This window comes from Palaemon carinicauda, chromosome 8 (genome assembly GCF_036898095.1).
Source record: "Palaemon carinicauda isolate YSFRI2023 chromosome 8, ASM3689809v2, whole genome shotgun sequence".
Taxonomy (NCBI): Eukaryota; Metazoa; Arthropoda; class Malacostraca; order Decapoda; family Palaemonidae; genus Palaemon; species Palaemon carinicauda.
The window spans coordinates 11,340,114-11,363,055 of NC_090732.1; the positions used below are offsets into that span (position 1 = coordinate 11,340,114).

A 22,942-nucleotide genomic window follows, 5' to 3' on the forward strand; every position below is an offset into this window, starting at 1 on the left:
GTGAAGTGAACACAAGTCAACAAATATCAAACTGTATATTGATGTAATTTTTTGGAAATTTAAAAGGATCTAATTAATCAAGTTGCAATAGGTTCATTTAATGTATTCATACTCAAAACGTGTAACTCAATACAACATGTTAACACAGTTTAAGAACTAAAACTAAATACTTGATACAATACAATGAAAATAACCATCATGATTTCGCTAAAATTGTATTTATTACAATAATTTTACAATCAGATTAAAAATCAGTAAGATTAAAAAAATATTTCAAGGCGAATAGAAATCAATTTCAACATTCACGCCACATCTACATCTCGATTTACATTTGCAACTGCTGCATCGAAAATCGCCTCAAAGCAAAACAGCAACCAAGATAATATTTATATTGGTGCTCTGTTGAATGTTGCTCTGATTAAATAATTCCAAAATAACAATATCTTGGAAATTATGGGACAAAAAAAAAAGAAAAAAAAATATACATAGTTTTAATCTAGCTTCATTACACTAAGAATCAATAAGAACTGAGTTAATTCTCACTTTTCCAACATAATTTGTAGGGATTTTGTGAACATAATATCTAGGGAAGGCATTTTTCTACATGTGATCTGGTGACGGCCTTTGCTTTTCAATTTATCTTTGATATCTTCAAGGAGTTCTGACAACGATGATCCGAGCTGGTAGTTTTCCCACGCATCAAAAACACTCTTGAATGAGCAAACATTATTATTATTATTATTACTATTATTATTATTATTATTATTATTATTATTATTATTATTATTACTTGCTTAGCCATAACCCTAGTTGGAAAAGCAGGATTCTATAAGCCCAAGGGCTGCAACAGGGAAAATAGCCCAGCGAGGAAAGGAAACAAGGAAAAATAAAATATTTTAAGAACAGTAACAACATTAAAATAAATATTTCCTATATCAAACTATAAAAACTTTAACAAAACAACAGGAAGAGAAATTAGATAGAATAGTGTGCCCGAGTGTACCCTCAAGCAAGAGAACTCTAACCAAAGACAGTGGAAGACCATAGTACAGAGGCTATGGCACTACCCAAGACTTAGAGAACAATAGTTTGATTTTGAAGTGTCCTTCTCCTAGAAGAGCTGCTTACCATAGCTAAAGAGTCTCTTCTACCCTTACCTAGAGGAAAGTAACCACTGGACAAATACAGTGCAGTAGTTAACCCCTTAGGTGAAGAAGAATCGTTTGTTAATTTCAGTGTTGTTAGGTGTATGAGGAAAGAGGAGAATCTGCAAAGAATATGCCAGACTATTCGGTGTATGTGTAGGCAATGGGAAAGTGAACCGTAAGCGGAGAGGAGGATCCAATGTATTACTGTCTGGCTAGTCAAATAACTCTTTAGCGGTAATACCTCAGTTAAGAAAGTCATATATTTTGTTTGTATATATATAATGTTTACAAATACTTACTCATTTTTCCTCAAAGAATAAATTAAGTTTATATGCAATATATACACATATATAGGTAGTAGGTTGGCCAGGGTACCAGCCGCTCGTTGAGATACTGCCGCTGGAGAGTTATGGGGTCCATTGACTGGCCAGACAGTACTGCACTGGATCCTTCTCTCTGGTTACGGTTCTTTCCCTTTGCCTACACAGACACCGAAAAATCTGGCCTATTCTTTACAGATTCTCCTCTGTCCTCATACACCTGACAACACTGAGATTACCAAACAATTCTTCTTCACCCAAGGGGTTAACTATTACAATGCAATTTTTCAGTGGCCACATTCCTCTTGGTAAGGGTAGAAGCAGCTCTCCTAGGAGAAGAACACTCCAACTGTCAAACCATTGTTCTCTAGTCTTGGGTAGTACAATAGCCTCTGTACCATGGTCTTCCAATGTCTTGGGTTACAGTTTTCTTGCTTGAGGGTACACTCGGACACACTGTTCTGTCTAGTTTCTCTTCCTCTTGTTTTGTTAAAGTTTTTATCGATTATATAGAAAATATTAATTTTAATGTTATTACTCTTCTTAAAATATTTCATTTTTCCTTGTTTCCTTTCCTCACTGGGCTATATTTCCTGTTGGGGCCCCTGGGCTTGTAGCATCCTGCTTTTCCAACTAGGGTTGTAGCTTAGCATTTAATGATATATATATATATATATATATATATATATATATATATATATATATATATATATATATATATACAGTACATATGTATACATAAATATATATACAGTGTATATATATATATATATATACATAAATATATATATCTATATATTTATATATATATATATATATATATATATATATATATATATATATATATATATATATATATATCTGTGTGTGCAATGTATGTGTATGCATGTTTGTGTGCCTAAGATGATATGATGATTTCTACAAGAGACTCCAAATACCGCTATGAAACTACCCTCTTTGAAAGCTGTTTGAAATAAAAGCTATGCCCAAAGATACTGAATACCTTGATGATATTAAATAAGGGGCTAGAATATGGAGAAGTCCTTCCACTTTGAGGGTTAAGGGAATGCGAGACCAACTCATAGAGACACTATACTCAAGTTTTTTTAATGAGGCGTATTTGTACTGACTCGCATGTCTTCACCTTCCCAGTGAATCACTCTTTCTGCACTGACTCGGAGGGGTGCCCTTTTAGCTCGGAAAAGTTTCCTATTGGCTGATTGGTTGGACAAAGTTATTCTAATCAATCAGCTAGTAGGAAACTTTTTCGAGCTAAAAGGGCACCCCTCCGAGTCAATGCAGAAAGAATGATTCACTGGGAAGGTGAAGACAGAAAGGTGTCAGGGTCTCTTCAATACGTTTGGCAAAGCTGATTGTCCATCAAGTAAATAATTTCTAAGTGTATTGCATGTGTGACAAGATGTGTTGAAAGACAGAGGTATATAGAATCTACAAACAACTTTGTCAATTTTATACTCACTCGGAATTCAATACATCTGCGTCGAGTAAATACTCCATTTGTGCCATGAAGGAGATAGACTCCACTTGTCTCAGCTTTCGGAAAAATGTTCTTACTGCCAATGCAAGATCCAGTGTTATAGTTCCATACGCAGTCTAGATTATAATAGATTTCAGGATTCTGGAAAAGGAAATACTGCGTAATAACAACAATACACTGAATTGTTCTTATTAATGAATTTTATAGTTATATTTAATCATAGAATATCAAACTGAGTTTTCTGACAAATACCTGACCCACAGCAATATTGACGATATCATTGGTCTTGAAGGCCGAAAGTCGTTTTCTGTATTTGTCAAAAGCCTTCAGAGTCACGTTAGTCCAGCCTTCTGGGAGTGCTCTCAGTCTCGTCAAGTTCATGACCATAACTCCTGTGTTGGCTCCATTTGGCTTTGGGAAAGGAATCTGTTGAAGGAATCAGGGAATTTAAAACACTCTTAAGATAATCAGCTCTGCTATTATCTATTAGTGATCATACATTATAACCTGCGTTTAAAAAGTTGATTTTTTTCTATTCATCTTCGCCCAAGGGGTTAACGACTGCACCGAAATTGTTCTGTAGCTACTTTCCTCTTGGTAAGCAGCTCTTCTAGGAGGGCACTCCAAAACCAAAACACTGTGCTCTTGTATTGGTTAGTGCCGTAGCATCTGTACCATGGTCTTCCACTGTTTTGGGTTAGAGTTCACTTGCTCTTGTTTTGTTAAAGTTTTTATAGTTTATATAAGAAGTATTTATTTTAATGTTGTAACCTTTCTTAGAATATTTTATTTTTCATTGTTTCCTTTCCTCACTGGGCTGCTTTACCTGTTGGGGCCTCTGGGCTTATAGCATCCTGCTTTTCCAACTAGGGTTATAGCTTTGCAAGTAATAATAATAATAATAATAATAATAATAATAATACATTTTACCCAGAGTTTAAAAAGCTGAATTTTTCTATTCTTGTGACTATTCATGCACTTGCTCATCAACTCCACAATAAACCCTGTATTTGTTCATAGTCTCTTTTCAGTATTTTTTCATTAATGTGACGCAGTTCCGATAGGCCCTGCTGCTTCCTCCGGCCGCCTTGGTGACCGCTGAGGGAGCAGCAGTAGGGGATTCAGCATATGAAACTTCATTTGTGGTGTATAAAGAGGGAGGGTGGGCTGTGGCAAGGACGGTCAGAATTATGAAAAATCTTATGCAACATGCATAATGAACTAAATGAACGACGGTGCCAAAGATTAACATCTAGATCAGGAATAAGGAATCAAATAGACCGTAAGTTCCTGTCCAATAAATTCAGATGCGAATCAGCAGCTGAGGCCCAGACAGGAGAACAATACTCGAAACAAGGCAAAATGAAAGAATTGAAACACTTCTTCAGAATAGTTTGATCACTGAAAACTTAAAAGATTTTCTCAAAAAGACAATCTTTTTGTGCAATTGAAGAAGACTCGGACCTAATTTGTTTCGCAAAAGTAAATTTGCTGTCGAGATTCACAGCTAAAATTTTAAAAAAGTCATAAAAAGTTAAAAAAAAACATTATCAATGCTGAGATCCGAATGTTGGGGAGCCATTGCCCTTGACCTACTTACAATCATTCTTTGAGATTTGCTAGGATTCAACTTCATACCCCATAATTTGCACCATGTACTAATTTTAGCTAGATCTCTATTCAGATCTATATTCAGGGGATGGAATTGATGCAAAGGTAGTAGCATCATCCGCGTATGCAACAAGCTTGTTTTCTACGCCAAACCACATGTCATGTGTATATAGTATGAAAAGTAATGGGCGATGAACACCACCCTGACGAACACCAGATATCACATTCCTATACTCACTATGGTGCCCATCAGCAACAAATCTTTGAGATCTATTACTTAAAAATTCAATAATAATGCTAAGAAGGCAGCACTAAAATCAAGGCCAATCATACGAACTTCCTGATCACAATCAAGGGATTTCTGTACAGCATTGGAGATTGTAAGAAGGGCATCACATGCTCCAAGGCCTTTACAAAAACCAAATTGTAAACTAGGGAATAAATGATTGTCGGGAATTTTCGAACTGGCCATTCGAAAGTCCCGCCATTTGACATCAGAACGTTTCGTTAAATGAGGGAAGGCTGGGGGATCTCGCGGGCGAAAGACTTGAGGTTTAATACACGACTGTATTGGAACTTATATCTTAACCACTTGGTGGGGAAGGAGCGAGTGTTGTGGAAATTGTCTGTTTATGATATATCAATGATGAATCTAACGTAAAATTGAGGCAACATGACAGAAATGTCTTATGTATGTGTTTAGTGTCAATGACTTTCCAAGTCCTTGGATATGGATAAATTCTGGCCCTCAGCCGAAGACTTAAACCTTCCCTTGTGTTTGAAGAAAAGCCTTAACTGTTTTACGATCTTGTAGTAAATAAAAAGGCATTGTCAAACCCCTTGCAAATAAATAAACTAAGATTTCCCTCCACTTTGCTAAGGAAACTTTAGTTAACGCGGGAAAACGAAGGTTTCTTCGAAGCTGCCGACCCTCGCTCGACCTCTTTGCTTCATCGTCCCCCCTAAAGATAAGTCATTTATTAATTGTTCTCTTCTCTCTACCTCGTGTACCAGGTTGGTTGTAGTATAAATTTGTGTGCAAGACATGTAGTTTTTATATCGCAGTTTAATGTAGAGATCCTTGTGATTGGGGATCTGAATCCTGAGTTAAATAAGAATAGGGATATTTGGTGTGTGATTCGTTGTGTATTGAATTCGAATTGTCACTATTTTCAGTTTGTTAATGAGTCCGGTGTGGACTTTGTGCTTGAAGAGCACGTGTTACATTACCAAGAGTCATACCGCCTTGTTTTTCATTAAGTCTTGTGAATGCTTAAGGATGTTGTTTGTCTTGTATCAGAGTTTATTTTTATAATAAAATTGTAAATTTTATCGCCGTATTTTAGTTAACTCCTGGAAGGTTTTGGGAATCTCGCCTCTTCAAGGCCTTGCGATCCGCCCAGTACATCGGTGAAAATCACAACATGCAGCAAACCTATTGAGACGTTTTGCCAAAAGACGTTCAAAAACTTTAGATAATATGGGAGTTATGGAAATTGGGCGGTAATCAGTGGGACTTGAGCTACCACAAACACATTTTCATAGTGGAGTAACATCACCAATTCTGTAAGTGCTAAAACCTTATTTTCCAAAGGAATTCTATTTTCATATGATCTAAATTCAAATATAAAGACATTATTATTATTATTATTATTATTATTATTATTATTATTACTAAAAGCTAGGCTTCAACCCTAGTTGGAAAAGCAGGATGCTATAAGCCCAAGGGCTCCAACAGGGAAAAATAGCCCAGGGAGGAGAGGAAACAAGGAAATACATAAACTACAAGAGAAATAATGAACAATTAGAATAAAATATCTCAAGATCAAACATTAAATTAGATCTTTCACATATAAACTATAAAAACTTCCAAAAAAATAAACATGAGGAAGAGAAATTAGATGGAATAATGTGCCCGAGTGTACCCTCAAGCAAGATAACTCTACCCTAGGACAGTGAAAGACCATGGTACAGAGGCTATGACACTACCTAAGAGTAGAGAGCAATGGTTTGATTTTCGAGTGTCATTCTCCTAGAAGAGTCTCTTCTACCCTTACCTAGAGGAAAGTAGCCACTGAACGATTCCAGTGCAGTAATTGACCCCTTGAGCGAAAAAAAAAAAAAGAATTGTTTGGTAATCTGTGTCGGAGTCAATGACTTTCGATGTCAGGATGCCAGAGAACTTCAAATCAATCAAATCAATTGGTAATCTGTGTTGTCAGGTGTATGAGGACAGAGGAGAATGTGTAACGAGTAAGCCAGACTATTCGGTGTATGTGTGGGCACAGGAAAAATGAATCGTAACCAGAGAGAGGGACCCAATGTAGTACTGTCTGGCCAGTCAAAGGACCCAATAACCCTCTAGCGGTAGTATCTCAATTAATCTGCAAGGCGAACATGGATTATTCAAAGCGGTTTTATGAGCATTTTATGCACCAATGGTTCCTGAAAATAATTCGTAGGTTAGGTTAGGGGGGTTAGGTTAAGTTAGGTTAGGTTAGGTTAGGTTAGTCATTCGTTTACTGTAAGCACTCATCCTATCTTTGACTTGACACTAGGCCATTGATTACATCCTTCACTATTGATCTTCTCGAGACTTTAGGAGAGGAAAATCTATATAAAGTAATTATAGTCTCAGCTGATTGACGAAAATAACAATTGTCTAGTCCGTGGTAAATCATATTTTTCATTCCTATTTGTTGGATGTTACATGACGTTATGTCAGTGATCCATCCATCCATATACCAAGGCACTTCCCCCAATTTTGGGGGGTAGCCGACACCAACAATGAAACAAAACAAAAAGGGGACCTCTACTCTCTATGTTCTTTCAGCCTAATCAGGGACTCAACCGAGTTCAGCTGGTACTGCTAGGGTGCCACAGCCCAACCTCCCACATTTCCACCACAGATGAAGCTTCATAATGCTGACTCCCCTACTGCTGCTACCTCCGCGGTCATCTAAGGCACCGGAGGAAGCAGCAGGGCCAATAATCCCATTGCATTCTGAAAAATAGTCACGTTACACATTTCTTTACTGAATTAGTGCTGAAAATAAAATTTAAAGAACGTTAGTAGATTATCACCCACCTTTTTCCCAACATAATCTTTCGAAGTCTGAACCATTCCAACAGCTTGAGACTCGTTGAATCTATAAATTTCCCTCAGGAGATCCTCCGGAGGCCTCAGGAATATAGTGTCCGTATCCACGAGAACCGCAGCATCAATATCCCTCAAGGATTGTGGCAGGAAAAGCCTAGCACTCGAGCATGGTCTAAAGTAAGTTTTCATTTCTTCTCTATCCGATGGATACCAAACGTTACCAGATTCAAACTGCAGTCGAGATTTGTAATTGTCCGGCCATTTGCTTGGGATGGACTTTATTTGGTTAAAGACATCTACAGAATTGGTTAAGACAATGAACCTGGTACAGGAGAGAAAGCTCGCCAAATTAGATAACTCTTTCAATAAAGCTAAATTGGATGCAAAAAGTAATCAGACTTTGTTAAGACAATGAATCTGGTACTGGAGAGAAAGCTCGCCAAATTAGATAACTCTTTCAATAAAGCTAAATTGGATGCAAAAAGTAATCAGACTTTGTTAAGACAATGAATCTGGTACTGGAGAGAAAGCTCGCCAAATTAGATAACTCTTTCAATAAAGCTAAATTGGATGCAAAAAGTAATCAGACTTTGTTAAGACAATGAATCTGGTAGAGGAGAGAAAGCTCGCCAAATTAGATAACTCTTTCAATAAAGCTAAATTGGATGCAAAAAGTAATCAGACTTTGTTAAGACAATGAATCTGGTAGAGGAGAGAAAGCTCGCCAAATTAGATAACTCTTTCAATAAAGCTAAATTGGATGCAAAAAGTAATCAGACTTTGTTAAGACAATGAATCTGGTACTGGAGAGAAAGCTCGCCAAATTAGATAACTCTTTCAATAAAGCTAAATTGGATGCAAAAAGTAATCAGACTTTGTTAAGACAATGAATCTGGTACTGGAGAGAAAGCTCGCCAAATTAGATAACTCTTTCAATAAAGCTAAATTGGATGCAAAAAGTAATCAGACTTTGTTAAGACAATGAATCTGGTACTGGAGAGAAAGCTCGCCAAATTAGATAACTCTTTCAATAAAGCTAAATTGGATGCAAAAAGTAATCAGACTTTGTTAAGACAATGAATCTGGTACAGGAGAGAAAGCTCGCCAAATTAGATAACTCTTTCAATAAAGCTAAATTGGATGCAAAAAGTAATCAGACTTTGTTAAGACAATGAATCTGGTACAGGAGAGAAAGCTCGCCAAATTAGATAACTCTTTCAATAAAGCTAAATTGGATGCAAAAAGTAATCAGACTTTGTTAAGACAATGAATCTGGTACTGGAGAGAAAGCTCGCCAAATTGGTTAACACTTTAAAAAGTGCTGCCTGAGTTGGATGCAAAAGGTAATCAGAAAACTACACATGTAAAAAGAATTTCTTCCTTCAATATCTACTATCCCTCCCCCACCGCCCCCCGCCCCCCCCCCAAAAAAAAATGACTGATGGGAATTGTATATTAAGGAAGAGGTTCACATTTCAATGCATAATAATTTTTTTTTTCATTAATAATTTTAAAAGTTAAGATTATCGCATTACTAGACATTACTTCTACTGTTTCACATTTCCTTAAGTAAACATCAACGAACATTCCACTGCGAATGTAGGATGTTGCTGAGAAATATTCGAAACCTAAAGAAAAAAAATAATTTCTTACCACAAGGTTTCACTTGTGAATGTCACGGCTGACTTCAAAAGCACTGTAATTTGACGCAATTGCCTTGTGAAGGAAGAAGTCACAGACTTGGCTTCATCTAAAAAGTAGGTGTTTTTTTTTTTTTTATTATTTGTCGCTTAATACAATTCAGGAAGCTGACTGATTAACATTCCTAACCAGGGTTTAAACTTGAGCACATACCATTACCTAAGATGCTGCTGCTTTTTACCTTAGATTACCTTGAAACTTTTCAAATTTCCTTAAATTTGAAGCTAGTAAAACCAAAATTACCTTAAAAATATCATTAGCTTTAAAATGTTACTTTGAAACCATGCAAATTTCCTCAAAATAAAGTAATTACCTTAAAGTTTAACCCCTGTTCCTAACAGTGCCGCAAATATTACTACCAACGATAAAACAAAGACATTCTACACTATTAAAAGTGTGCATTAAAAAAAAAACGGTAAATGTCTGGCAACATTTATTCCATGATTTTTACCGTTTTAAAAAACGGATCTATTGACGCAAAGGAGTGATATTACGGTCACCAACCCCTAAAAGATAATAACAAAGTAAAGTAAAACTACGGGTCGCCCGTATTAAAATTACGTTTTTTTTTAACAGTGTAATTAATGTTATCCAAAGCAACTGCAATCAGAACTGGCCCTCACCTCGGAGGATTGAAGAGATGGTCAATGCTCTATATTATAAAAGTTGTTTCAAAAGCTGTCAGTGAGAACGCATGAATAATAGAAACGTTTTGTAATTCATTTGTATAATTTCTGATTCTATTCCTTATTTTCTTGAAGATTGTGATAACTGGACCACATCAGATTCAAGAAAAAAAATATCTATAATTATGAAAGATTTTAATACTTGATGTGAAAACTAACCTTTGCAGGCGATGATGATAAACGGTGGAAGAATTTCTTTCTTGTTTTGAAGACCTGTCAAAAATGCAATTGTATAATGTCATTCAATAAAGCCATGAGTCTCAAAGCAAAGGAAACAAATTGGAAGATTTATATCTGTGTAGCTTAGATCTCAAGCAACTGAATTATTAAACTGTCATTGGTGGTACATGCATAAAAAAAGAGAGAATTTCTAAAACCTTACAATAGAACAGGAGTTAACTCTTTTGGTATGAGGCCGTGGATTCGCTACCGGGGCTCTATAAGAGATTTATCATCATCGAATATACTCGCTCATTTACCCTTTAATAAGTTACATTTCCATTTTTATTTTTAAAGGAAGCAGAAGCTTTAAGAGATTACGAAAGATTTCGAAAAGTGTTGATGCTTTTTATGATGACTTAATGGTATTACAATTTTGCCCAAAGTATAAAAGACTGGAAAAGATTATTGATGATTTTAAACTGACAATATAAGTATTTTACTATTCCTATGACTAAATATATCATAGCATAATATAACTAAAAGAGCCTGAACGAGAAAAATACTCTTCTCAAGGGGACGTCCCATCATCCACCAGTCTTAGTTTCAACTTCATTTACAAAACCGATGAATCTTTTTTACTGAAATCAACAAGTATTATGGATCAGGGATCAGGGATCGTTACTTCCGCATCCAGGAAAATATCTTTAATTTTTACCCTTTTTTCAATTGAGAAAAGTTAAAAGATAGCCTCCATGGTACTTAAAACTTGTCCCAGGTTTCAAGTTCCTCGTTACTCACTTCACAACACTATAGTTGTAGCTACACTACCAGATGTGTAGGTGCAAAGCGTTGCGATCTGCAGAAAGTTCACTGTCATTATTTACCACCTACACAGATAGCATAGCTTGCATATTTTTATCTTTAAATCCCAGAGCATGTCTAATATATTGGGCAACATCAATGGGTGGCAATTCCAATTTCCTTGATTCTAAGCTACTGCTCATAATTTTTCTTAATTCTCTAGAGTTAAAGAATTCTCTATTTCTTTGATTCTATTCGACTGCTTCTAATTTCTTAATTCCCCAAAGATAAGAAATGTTCTGTTTCATCATCTGCCTCTCTGGACAACTCACAAAAGTTATCACTTTCATTCCTGTTTCTATAATTTTCTTCCAAGTCCATCACATTAACCCTTGTCCTTATTACTATGACAGCCTCCTTAGTGTTAAGGTCACCTACAGTATATAACATCTTCTATTGCTATTTACATACCTCATCTTGGTAATTTCTTTCTTGAGTTCTTGATTTTTAAACATTTTTACCTTTTCAATTTCAATATTTCTAACAGTTTTTTCCAGCATTTCCCATATGTTCCTCTATTTGTTCTTCCACTATCTCTTTAATTAATCGTTTATCAGCTGATGTGATGCTGTTATGAACAGCATTACATTTTTATAATCAATTCTATTCTTAACTTGCCATATTCCTGTTTTTGCTATTAACCCTATATAAGGTGTAATTACAACTTGTTCACACATTCCTTTCATAATCTTGTAATGTGTACTCTCTAGCTCTTTCATGTCTTTCTCCTTTATTACACCCCTTTACTTGCAGACATTGCAAGTATCATTACTTTCAATATAACTTTATTCTCGCCAACAATGCCAAATCTCGTACCTTGTTACTGTCCTCATACTTCCTAACTTCTTGCATACATATTTTTGTTCCCATTTTCCTTAGGCAAAGACTATGGTTTCTATTTTCTGAGTACCGTTATTATTATTATTATTATTATTATTATTATTATTATTATTGCTAAGCTATAACCCTAGTTGGAAAAGCAGGATGCTATAAGCCCAGGGGCCCCAACAGGGAAAATAGCTCAGTAAGGAAAGGAAACACGGAAAAATAAAATATTTTAAGAACAGTAACATTAAAATAAATATCTCCTATATAAACTATAAAAACTTTAACAAAACAAGAGGAAGAGAAATAAGATGAAATAGTGTCCCCGACTGTACCCTCAAGCAAGGCTATGGCACTACCCAAGATTAGAGAACAATGGTTTGATTTTGGAGTGTCCTTCTCCTAGAGGAGCTGCTTACCATAGCTAAAGAGTGTCTTCTACCCTGGTTTGATTCCCCTAAGTATTTATGTTCTTTAACTGTTTCTATCCTTACATTTTTAACCACCCTGTGAATCTTTCTCTTTTTTTTTTTTTTTTTTTTTTTTTTTTTTTTTTTTTGTATATTACTACTAACACCGCTGACTCCAATTGATTGGTACTAAAACTAAATATCCTTAGTGCTTCCATACTGTGGCAGTTGAGCATGGCTTTTTCTACTTTACATCTGTTATTGCTAGGGAACATTATATCATAGCTTCTATTATTATTATTATTATTATTATTATTATTATTATTATTATTATTATTATTATTATTATTATTATCATAGCTTCTATTATTATCATTATTAATATTATTATTATTATTATTACTATTATTAAAGTAAAAGAACGACAAAGATAAAAGTGAATGAATTTGGCAACTGAACATCTAAATCAAGATGGGAATATAGTGATTGATAGAAATTACACCTAATCAAGAAAATGAATAAAGGATAAGAATGAAATATGAACATTAAAAAAATAATAGCTGGAATAAAATAATTATGCAAAGAAAAGTAATAAAACGTAGAATTGAAAACTTTCCAAACATCCATTTCTTTCATTTTAGACTTTACCTAATTTTTGCTCTCCATCTAAACGACTCTTTATCATCGTTATGGCCAATCCGATCGCTAGCCAAGTTAAGATGTTTTTCCTCCTAATCATCGTTAACTGGAAAAGAAGAAAAAATTATTTGTTTACGGTTAATTTTTGTTTTTATTTAATTTTATAAATGTATTTAAGAAAAATCATGCAATAGAATTGTTTCTCATTTAACTACCCATTTTATCATTAATGTTTATTTTCAAAAGAAGTATTTCTTTACGGTTAATTTTTTCATCAATATATTTAAAAGACAAAAACCTCAATTGAGTTATTTCTCATATAACTACTCACTTGCTTATGAATGGCAAAAATAATGAATTCTTACTCTTGCTCAACTAGTCAGGTGCTGTAACTCATGTATTCGAATAATATTAATTTCAAAAAATTGCTTATTCGAATATCTTGTAATTCAATCAATTGTAAAATCGAACAATTACGCATTCGAATAATTGTTTTCGAATAATTGGTTTTTGAAAAAAAAAATGTTTTTCGAACAATTGTCTTTCGGATAATTGTTTTTCGAAAAATTGTCAGAAAATCATATGAGTTATATGTTTACAATGAGTTCAATGTAATTAATGTAATCTCTACTAATTCTAGAGCACCAAGATGTATATCAATTAATCCTTAAATGTATGAAATGATTCACATGTCGTTTATTTACGATGAGAAATGAAGGGTTATTAATTTTACACCAGGTATAAAAGAATTTCAATTATTCTTTTGCAAATGACACGCTGCCAATACTTTCTTTCGAGTGCATTATTGTATCTATACAGGAAATATAATTGAAGCTGATAAAGCAACTATTACCTTCAATTATATTTCCTGTATAGATACAATAATGCACTCCAAAGAAAATATTGGCAGCGTCTCATTTGCAAAAGAATAATTCAAATTCTTTCATATCTGGTTTAAAATGTAATAACTCTTCATTTCTCCTCGTAAATAAACTACATATAAATTATTTTATACATTTAAGGGTTAATTGATATACATCTTGGTGCTCTAGAATGAGTAGAGCTTACATTAATTACATTGAACTCATTGTAAACATATAACTCATATAGCCCAATATTATTCATGGTGTAAAATGAATAACCCTTCAACTGTTCTCGTAAAACTGAGTGAAAAAGCTGAAAATAAGGATGATGTTGATTGCAATTGCATGATGCAAGAGAAGAGTAGGTGCAAACATCCAGAAAAATGAAATGAGTAGACAGAGAGAGAGAGAGAGAGAGAGAGAGAGAGAGAGAGAGAGAGAGAGAGAGAGAGAGAGAGAGAGAGATGACCGCTAACAAAAATTAGAGAGAGGGAGATTAAAGAATCCTCTTAAGGAGTTGGACCTCAGGATAAAAGATGCAAGTGAACAGATGCTGGTCGAGATGAATGCACTTGTGAGTGACAATGGGAGTAGTTTGAAAAGGGAGACGAGAAACAATGACAGAGGTGAAACTCAAAAGGATTAATAAAATATGAAAATACGTGTTGTTGAGAGTGAAATAAGGAGTGAAGGAAGAAAAGACACACAGGGTTACTGTAATAGTGAAGCAGATGATGAAGTATGTTGTTGTTAGTTTTAATTTTTTTTTACCTATTTATCTTTTTATTTTTTTGGTTAATTTATTGTGTAGTTGAAGGACTTTCCTGAAGCAGGCTAGAGTAGGGAATTTAATTCAACATAAATACCAAAGAAATATTGTCTCCTCTTTTAGTAGTAGTAGGTTGGCCAGGGCACCAGCCGCCCGTTGAGATACTACCGCTAGAGAGTTATGGGGTCCTTTGACTGGGCAGACAGTCATACAAAGGACCCTTCTCTCTGGTTACGGTTCTTTCCCTTTGCCTACACAGACACCGAATAGTCTGGCATATTCTTTACAGATTCTCCTCTGTCCTCATACACCTGACAACACTGAGATTGCCAAACAATTCTTCTTCACCCAAGGGGTTAACTACTGCTCTGTAATTGTTCAGTGGCTACTTTCCTCTTGGTATGGGAAGAAGAGACTCTTCAGCTATGGTAAGCAGCTCTTCTAAGAGAAGGACACTCCAAAATCAAACCATTGTTCTCTAGTCTTTGGCAGTGCCATAGCCTCTGTACCATGGTCTTCCACTGTCTTGGGTTAGAGTTCTCTTGCTTGAGGGTACACTCGGGCACACTGTTCTATCTAGTTTTTCTTCCTTTTGTTTTGTTAAAGTTTTTATAGTTTATATAGGAAATATTTATTTCAATGTTGTTACTATTCTTGAAATATTTTATTTTTCCTTATTTCCTTTCCTCACTGGGCTATTTTCCCTGTTGGGGCCCCTGGGCTTATAGCCTCCTGCTTTTCCAACTAGGGTTGTAGCTTAGCATTTATTCATAATAATAATAATAATAATAATAATAATAATAATAATAGGGCCAGTGTATCAACATACAAACCACAGACCCTGGGCCCCTAGCTACTTCAGGACTGCTGTCTCTGCCATTTAGGGGCCATCAATCTCCCTTGCATTACCCTTCCTCTGATACTAGCAGGGGTGTTGTATATGTCAAATCATCTTCTTTCGGCATTTTTTATTGGGCAATGTTGAGATAGATGATCATAGGCTTGATAGGCATAACAGCAGTGAGATTTCGGGGTAGGGCACTCCGTTTGTTGGTGCCCCCTCGTAGCCTAGTGGTAGCATCCTTGCCTGGTTATTGCCAGACTCAAGCTCGTTAGTTCCTTTGGTCGCTGCAACCTCACCAGCCCTGTGAGCTAAGGATGGGGACTTGGGGAGCCTATAGGTCTATCTGTTGAGTCATCAACAGCCATTGCCTGGCCCTCCTTGGTCCTAGCTTGGGTGGAGAGGGAGCTTGGGCGCTGATCATTTGTAATATGGTCAGTCTCTATGGCATTGTCCTGCGTGCTAGGGCAATGTCACTGTCTCTTACCTCTGCCATTCCTGAGCAGCCTTTAAACCTTTAAATAGTGGGTGAAATTCCTCCTCACCTGCTGACTCCATTCTCCTCTTCCCAAGACTGGAGATTGATAGCTACAGCTCTCATGGCTGCCACCTGACCGGAATCATGAAGGTTATACTCGGGGCATGTTTTCTTCTGGCAAAGTGTCCAGATTATTTTGTATCATCTTCACTACATCTGCCAATGAGTGATAATCAATGAACCGATAGCCACATAAATACGGATTTACAAGTTTCTGTGTATTTTTGTAGGCTATTGATTTTTTATCCCCTTCTAGAAGTTTTTCACTCTGAGTTGCGATACTATCAAAATCTGAGTAGATCAGGGTTGCAAATATTAGAACTGCCTCACCCAATCGAATTTTTTATTGATAAATTTCTTTCATATCACCTTTCCTTGCATTGGGGAAGGTGAATTTCTTTATAAGCCATCACTTTATTTCACTATAACTTCTCAGACAGTAGGGTGGTCAACCAATCAACCCCATTGCAGGAGAATCCACCAAAATCTCATAACTTGTATGGATTTTTTTTTTTGGTCACCCATATGTAGCCACTTCGAAGTCTCTCAAAAATCACTAGGCCGTCGTTCATCAATAGGCCTAACTCTCGCTTGAAATTCTGGCCATTTTCGAACTACGCCATCTTGAGTCACCTCACTCATATGGGCATGTGTGTTTACACTCGTGTGTGTTTAAACTCCGTTTACAAGTGTCGGTAATGCTGCGGTTGTTTGCTGTTCTTGTTCTGGTTCGGATACTAACCTATTTATCAACCCGGATACATTTTCTACCCAAAGATACTGAAAAGGGGACCAGGTATCTGCACGGCGGTAGGGATTTGGGGGAAAATGTATGGCTCCTGCGCATTAGATGGAGTAATCCTTGTGACGTCATGGGATAGTGGGCCTGATTTATAAAGTGAGGTCGGTTTTTCATGAGCCTGCTATCTAGAGTCACTCTCACGCTCCTGTTTTTTATAGCCTACTGTACTTCGGCGTGAGGAGTGTATGAACTTGTATAGGTGATATTCTATGAAGTGTCTATGTTTTGCTTTGTTAATGGGGGTAATTTAGTACATTCTAAAAGAAGAAATCTACAGTTTCATTCCTTCCCCATGGATTTCAAACTAAAAAGTAAATAGATTGATTTATGTCGTGCGTTACTTTGTCAAATTTAAAGTTTTTTTTTTTTTTTCAGAATGAGGATTTTGAATAAAGAGGTAGGAACTCCAAAAGGAAAAATAAAAGTCACTAAACAATTTTCAAGATAAGTGGAAATGTAAAGTAAAAAAATACTCTCCATGTATCATTTCCCTAATTTTTTACTTGTAAGTGCTAAGAAATATGTACAAATTTATGGTGGATGGGGAATACTATATGCATACACACACACACACACACATATATATATATATATATATATATATACACATGCATATATATATATATATATATATATATAAACATATATATATATATATATATATATATATACACACACACACACACATATATATATATATATATATATATATATATATATATATATATACATATACAGTATATACATATATACTGTGTATGTATATATGTATATATATGTATATATATATATATATATATATATATATATATACAGTATATTTATATATACAGTATATATATATATATATATATATATATATATATATATATATATATATATATATATACACATATATAAGGAATCAAACTAAATATATCCAGGATAAATGTTCCCATAAGACATCTTGCTCCACGCCTTAATAATGAGATAATTGAGATAAACTAATACTCTTCTACTGCAAGTACTGCCCCTGTACTATAATGGACCAGTGGAGGTAATAATTGTTCTGATACCCAAATCAAAGAAGCTATTGCAAAATATAGTATATCAAAAATAAGTGTCAAATTGTTTTTTTTTTTTTTGTTTTTTTTTTTTTTTAAAGGTCATATTAAACGTCAACTCTTTAAATTAGGAACAATAGATTTAAATTTTGCAGCAAAATGTAGTATAAAATCTACGGGAATTATACTTACAGTTTGACCTTAAAATTTAGCATAAAGTCTACGTGGATTACACTCCTTTTTATGTAGGTATCTCTAGCTGACGTCACTCTGAAAGCGCGAAGAGGCAGGGTTACAAATATCTGGTTCCCTCTCCATGTATAGTTCGACACCTTCTTCTAACATACGTGTTCATTGTTCTCATCTATTTTCTTCTTCAACGCCACTGTGTTCTACAATTCCTTCACTTTCATCTTTTCACAGTATCAACTAGAATATGTTGTCATTGGCATTTTGCATTATTTCTCCCGCTTCAGAAAAGTTTTGTTCACTGCATTACTCAACCACACGCTTTGACAGCAAACACCACTTGCTCCATACTTACAAATATAAGTGACACATTGGAGCTTTTCTTATCTTTATTGTATAAACTAGCTTATTACATTTGCACAGCGTAGACACACAGAGGGCTCCTGACGGCCCCAAAGCTACTGTCTTCGTCATAAAGCAAGGAAAGTGTTCTACCTCCCCTAATATGCTGACACTACTAAGAGGAAATATACACCATGGAAGGATTCACGTTTATTCATTTCCGAAAGTCCTAAAAATGTTGAAATCAAAAGTTGATGATATATTACGTCTTTCTTTCTTTTCCTAGTGGCCTGGGATATATATATATATATATATATATATATATATATATATATATATATATATAGATAGATAGATAGATAGATAGATATAGATATATATCACTTTCTGGGTGGAAATACCTTAACGTGGTGAAAGGGTTTACATATCGCCATGATCAGCAAAGCTGCACTAGTCAGAGTCACCCATACTAGATTGGTTTGCTGTCAGGGAGCAGACAAAAACCTCCCATTATCACCAATCTGCACTGACCAGCGGGGTAATGAAAACTTGCCAAATTCCAGGCATGAATTGATATGTCTGAGGCCTTTGTCCTGCAGTGGACTAGAAGCTGCATATATATATATATATATATATATATATATATATATATATATATATATATATATACATATATATATATATATATATATATATATATATATATATATATATATATATATATATATATATATGTATATATATATGTATATATATATATATATGTGTGTGTATATATATATATATATATATATATATATATATATATATATATATATATATATACTGTATATATATATATACAGTATATATATATACATATATATATATATATATGTATATACACACACATATATATATATATACATATATATATACATATATATATGTATATATATATGTATATATATACTGTATATATATATATATATATATATATATATATATATATATATATATATATGTATATATATACTGTATATATATATACAGTATATATATATATATATATATATATATATATATATATATATATATATATATATATATATATATATATGTGTGTGTGTATATATATAGTATATATATATATATATATATATATATATATATATATATATATATATATATATATATATATATATATATATAGTATGAAGTTGGTGTAGGCAGCATATAGGCCTACTTTAAATACGAAACCAGGAAATACATAAAGTATGTTAATGTATGTACATGAGTCGTGGTATGACAATAAAACTATATCCAACAGATTTTATAGATTTGAGAATTGGGAGTTGAATGGCAGGACAGGATTAGAAAAGAAACTATAAGAGAGATTACTCAAGTGCCATATGAGGATGAGATCATGGTGAGGGGTCGATGGAGATGGTTTGGGCATGGTCCTCGCACTCCCAGAGAGATTAGTTCACCAAACTTTCAACTGGGCTCCAGAAGGCACTTGAAGAGTTGGAAGACCCCGGCCTACATGGCTGAGGACTATGAAGCGTGAAGTAGGAGATGATGAGTGGAGAAGTATCGATTTAAACGCTCAAGACAGAGACGACTGGTGAAATCTAATTGAGGCCCTTTGCGTCAATAGGCGTAGGAGGAGATGATGATGGTGATGATGGTAATGAGATTATACAGACCCACCAAAATCTACTCTATCTACTCTTGCCTTTTTCTCTTCTGACTTCGGCTCATCGCCACTTCATATTGAGCAGACTATACAATGTGGTAAATTAAGAGATCAAGAAAAGATCGGACATTAGGTGGGCAATCTTACAGCAATGTTGCTATTTCTAGATTTGTTAAAACACTTCCCATTTTGGCCTTAACATACATACATATATGTACATACATATATATATATATATATATATATATATATATATATATATATATATATATATATATATATATATATATATATATATATATAAAGAGATAAACATATAAATACCTAGAACGTGATTCCACACCACAAGAGAGGGGTTATGATCCTTCGACTTCAGGGCGAAAACTGAATCTTCAGGTAAAGGCCACTTGCCAATTCATTACCATACATAATCTTAATCACCATCCACTTATACACCGAACAGGTCTCATGAATCTTTAAAATCTTTAATATATATATATATATATATATATATATATATATATATATATATACATATATATATATATATATATATATATATATATATATATATATATATATATATATACATATACTTATATATACATGTGTATATATTTATATATATACTGTATATATATATATATGTATATATATAATATATAATACATACATATATATATATATATATATATATATATATATATATATATATGTATATATATATATATATATATATATATATACATATATATATATATATATATATATATATATATATATATATATATATAAAATATATAATACATATATATATGTGTATATATATAACTATATATATACAGTATATATATATATATATATATATATATATATATATATATATATATATATATATATATATACCTATGTAAATATTATCAAGGATAATTCAAAAATTTTCTTATACCTGATAGACTTTTTACTTCTTTCAGTATTACTCTGTAGCCACCATTTACTTTATCCAATGATACTTTTTAAAATCCGATAGCGTTTAATATCCAAGATAACATTTTTGGCTCTACTGTTTATCTTTCTTCAATTCCCTCAGTATTTGTATCGAATTATCTTTCCTCCCCAGTTCTTAATTATTTCACACAAGGAATCATCATCATCATCATCATCTCCTCCTACGTAGGCCTACTGATGCAAAGTTCCTCTGTTAGCTTTCGCCAGTCGTCTCTATCTTGAGCTTTTAATACAGTACTTCTTCACATATCATCTCTAACTTCTCGCTTCATAGTCCTCATCCATGTAGGCCTGGGTCTTGCAAATCGTCTAGTGCATTGTGGAGCCTAGTTAAAAGAATGCTTTTCTTAATTCATTTATTACTGTTAACACTTGATTGTTTCTTCTTTTTTAATTCATCTGTACATATTAACATGATTCTTCATATGAAAACATCTATTTGACTAATATTCCAAACTCCGATTTCATAACTATACTAAATGCAAATGTTTCCTGGGACTATCTAGCTTTAAACTTGTTTCCTTTGAAATATTTCCATATCAGAAAAGTTATATTGGTTTTGGTGGCCTGGAAGTAGCGTCCTTGCCTGGTGATTACCAGACTGGGGTTCCAGTCCCACTCAAACTCGTTAGTTTCTTTGGTCGCTTAACCTCACTAACCTTGTGAGCTAATGATAGGGGGTTTGGGGTAACTTATAGGTCTATCTGCTGAGGCATCAGCAACCATTGGCTGGCCCTCCTTGTTCCTAGCTTGGGTGGAGAAGGGGATTGGGCGCTGATCATATATAATGTGGGCAGTCTCTAGGGCATTATCCTGCTTGATAGGGCAATGTCACTGTCCCTTGCTTCTGCCATTCCTGAGCGGCCTTCAAATCTTTAAAATGTGACGTATTTTTTTATGACAAGGTTATCTAATTTTTAATACCAGACTTTCTTCGTTATATTCTGTTTAGGCTTCTTGGGTATTTTTACAATACCTGAACAATAATTAGAAGTTCAGTTAGCACAAAACTGTCCTTGAAATATTTCATTTTTCGTTGTTTCCTTTCCTCATTGGGCTATTTTCCCTGTTGGGGCCCCCCTGAGCTAATAGCATCCTACTTTTGCAACTAGGGTCGTGGCTTAACAAGGAATAATAATAATAATAATTTATCGAGTTGATGTATCGTCTTTGTGGTTCTGCAAAGGGAAGCGTTTTCATCATAATGATGACCAGGTAAAGGAAAATCTTTCATAGTTTCTTATTCGCGGCCTCAAATTTCTTTTAAACGATTCAAGTGTGGGACATTTAGCTTGTAAAAACTTTAGATGTTTCAGTTATCTTTCTCTTTTCTATTCGCAAGATTTCTGTTGTTATAATAATCTTTTTATGGATTTTATCTTTCATTAATTGGTAACAACAACAGACGCAAAGATTCTCTTGATGCAAGATGAGTTCAATGAGTTTAAAGTGGCAGAGTGGAGCAATGACTTATCCAGCGTCTTAAAATCTTCTTCTTCTTCTTCTTCTTCTTCTTCTTCTTCTCCTTCTTCTATTAAATTGTTTTTTCCCCGATCTTTTTGCATGGGGTAAGCACGGTTGCCTTCTTTTGAATGACTTGTATTTTAGCTTTGAGGTAGACCCTATAGTAGACTCCGGCACACTATTCTATCTTATTTCTCTTCCTCTTGTTTTGTTAAAGTTTTTTTATAGTTTATGTAGGAGATATTTATTTCAATATTATTACTTTTCTTAAAAATATTTGATTTTTCCTTGTGTCCCTTCCTTACTGTACTATTTTCCCTGTTGGAGCCCCTGGGTTTATAGCATCCTGCTTTTTCAACTAAGGTTGTAGCTTAGTAGGTAATAATAATAATAATGATAATAATAATAATAATAATAATAATAATAATATCTGTATTGTATATT

General features: G+C 33.9%; 1 protein-coding gene across 1 annotated transcript; it reads right to left on the reverse strand.

Moving 5' to 3' along the window:
• Positions 1-283: 283 nt before the first annotated feature.
• Positions 284-16,614, reverse strand: LOC137644791 (glucoside xylosyltransferase 1-like). Its single transcript, XM_068377687.1, has 9 exons — positions 16,558-16,614; positions 15,980-16,086; positions 11,573-11,655; positions 10,224-10,277; positions 9,331-9,427; positions 7,666-7,999; positions 3,219-3,392; positions 2,949-3,107; positions 284-710 (listed from the first exon to the last, which is right to left on the reverse strand). The coding sequence occupies exons 1-9, from the start codon at positions 16,612-16,614 to the stop codon at positions 540-542; spliced, it is 1,236 nt and encodes a 411-aa protein (XP_068233788.1). The 3' UTR covers positions 284-539.
• Positions 16,615-22,942: the final 6,328 nt, after the last annotated feature.

Excerpts from the sequence above, each read along its gene's own strand:
- LOC137644791 (XM_068377687.1), bottom strand. The coding sequence starts at position 16,614 with ATGAGTGAGGTGACTCAAGATGGCGTAGTTCGAAAATGGCCAGAATTT. Across the intron at positions 9,428-10,223 it reads TATCATCATCGCCTGCAAAG|ATGAAGCCAAGTCTGTGACT; the intron begins GTTAGTTTTCAC and ends CCTACTTTTTAG. Across the intron at positions 711-2,948 it reads GCAGATGTATTGAATTCCGA|AGTGTTTTTGATGCGTGGGA; the intron begins GTGAGTATAAAA and ends TGCTCATTCAAG.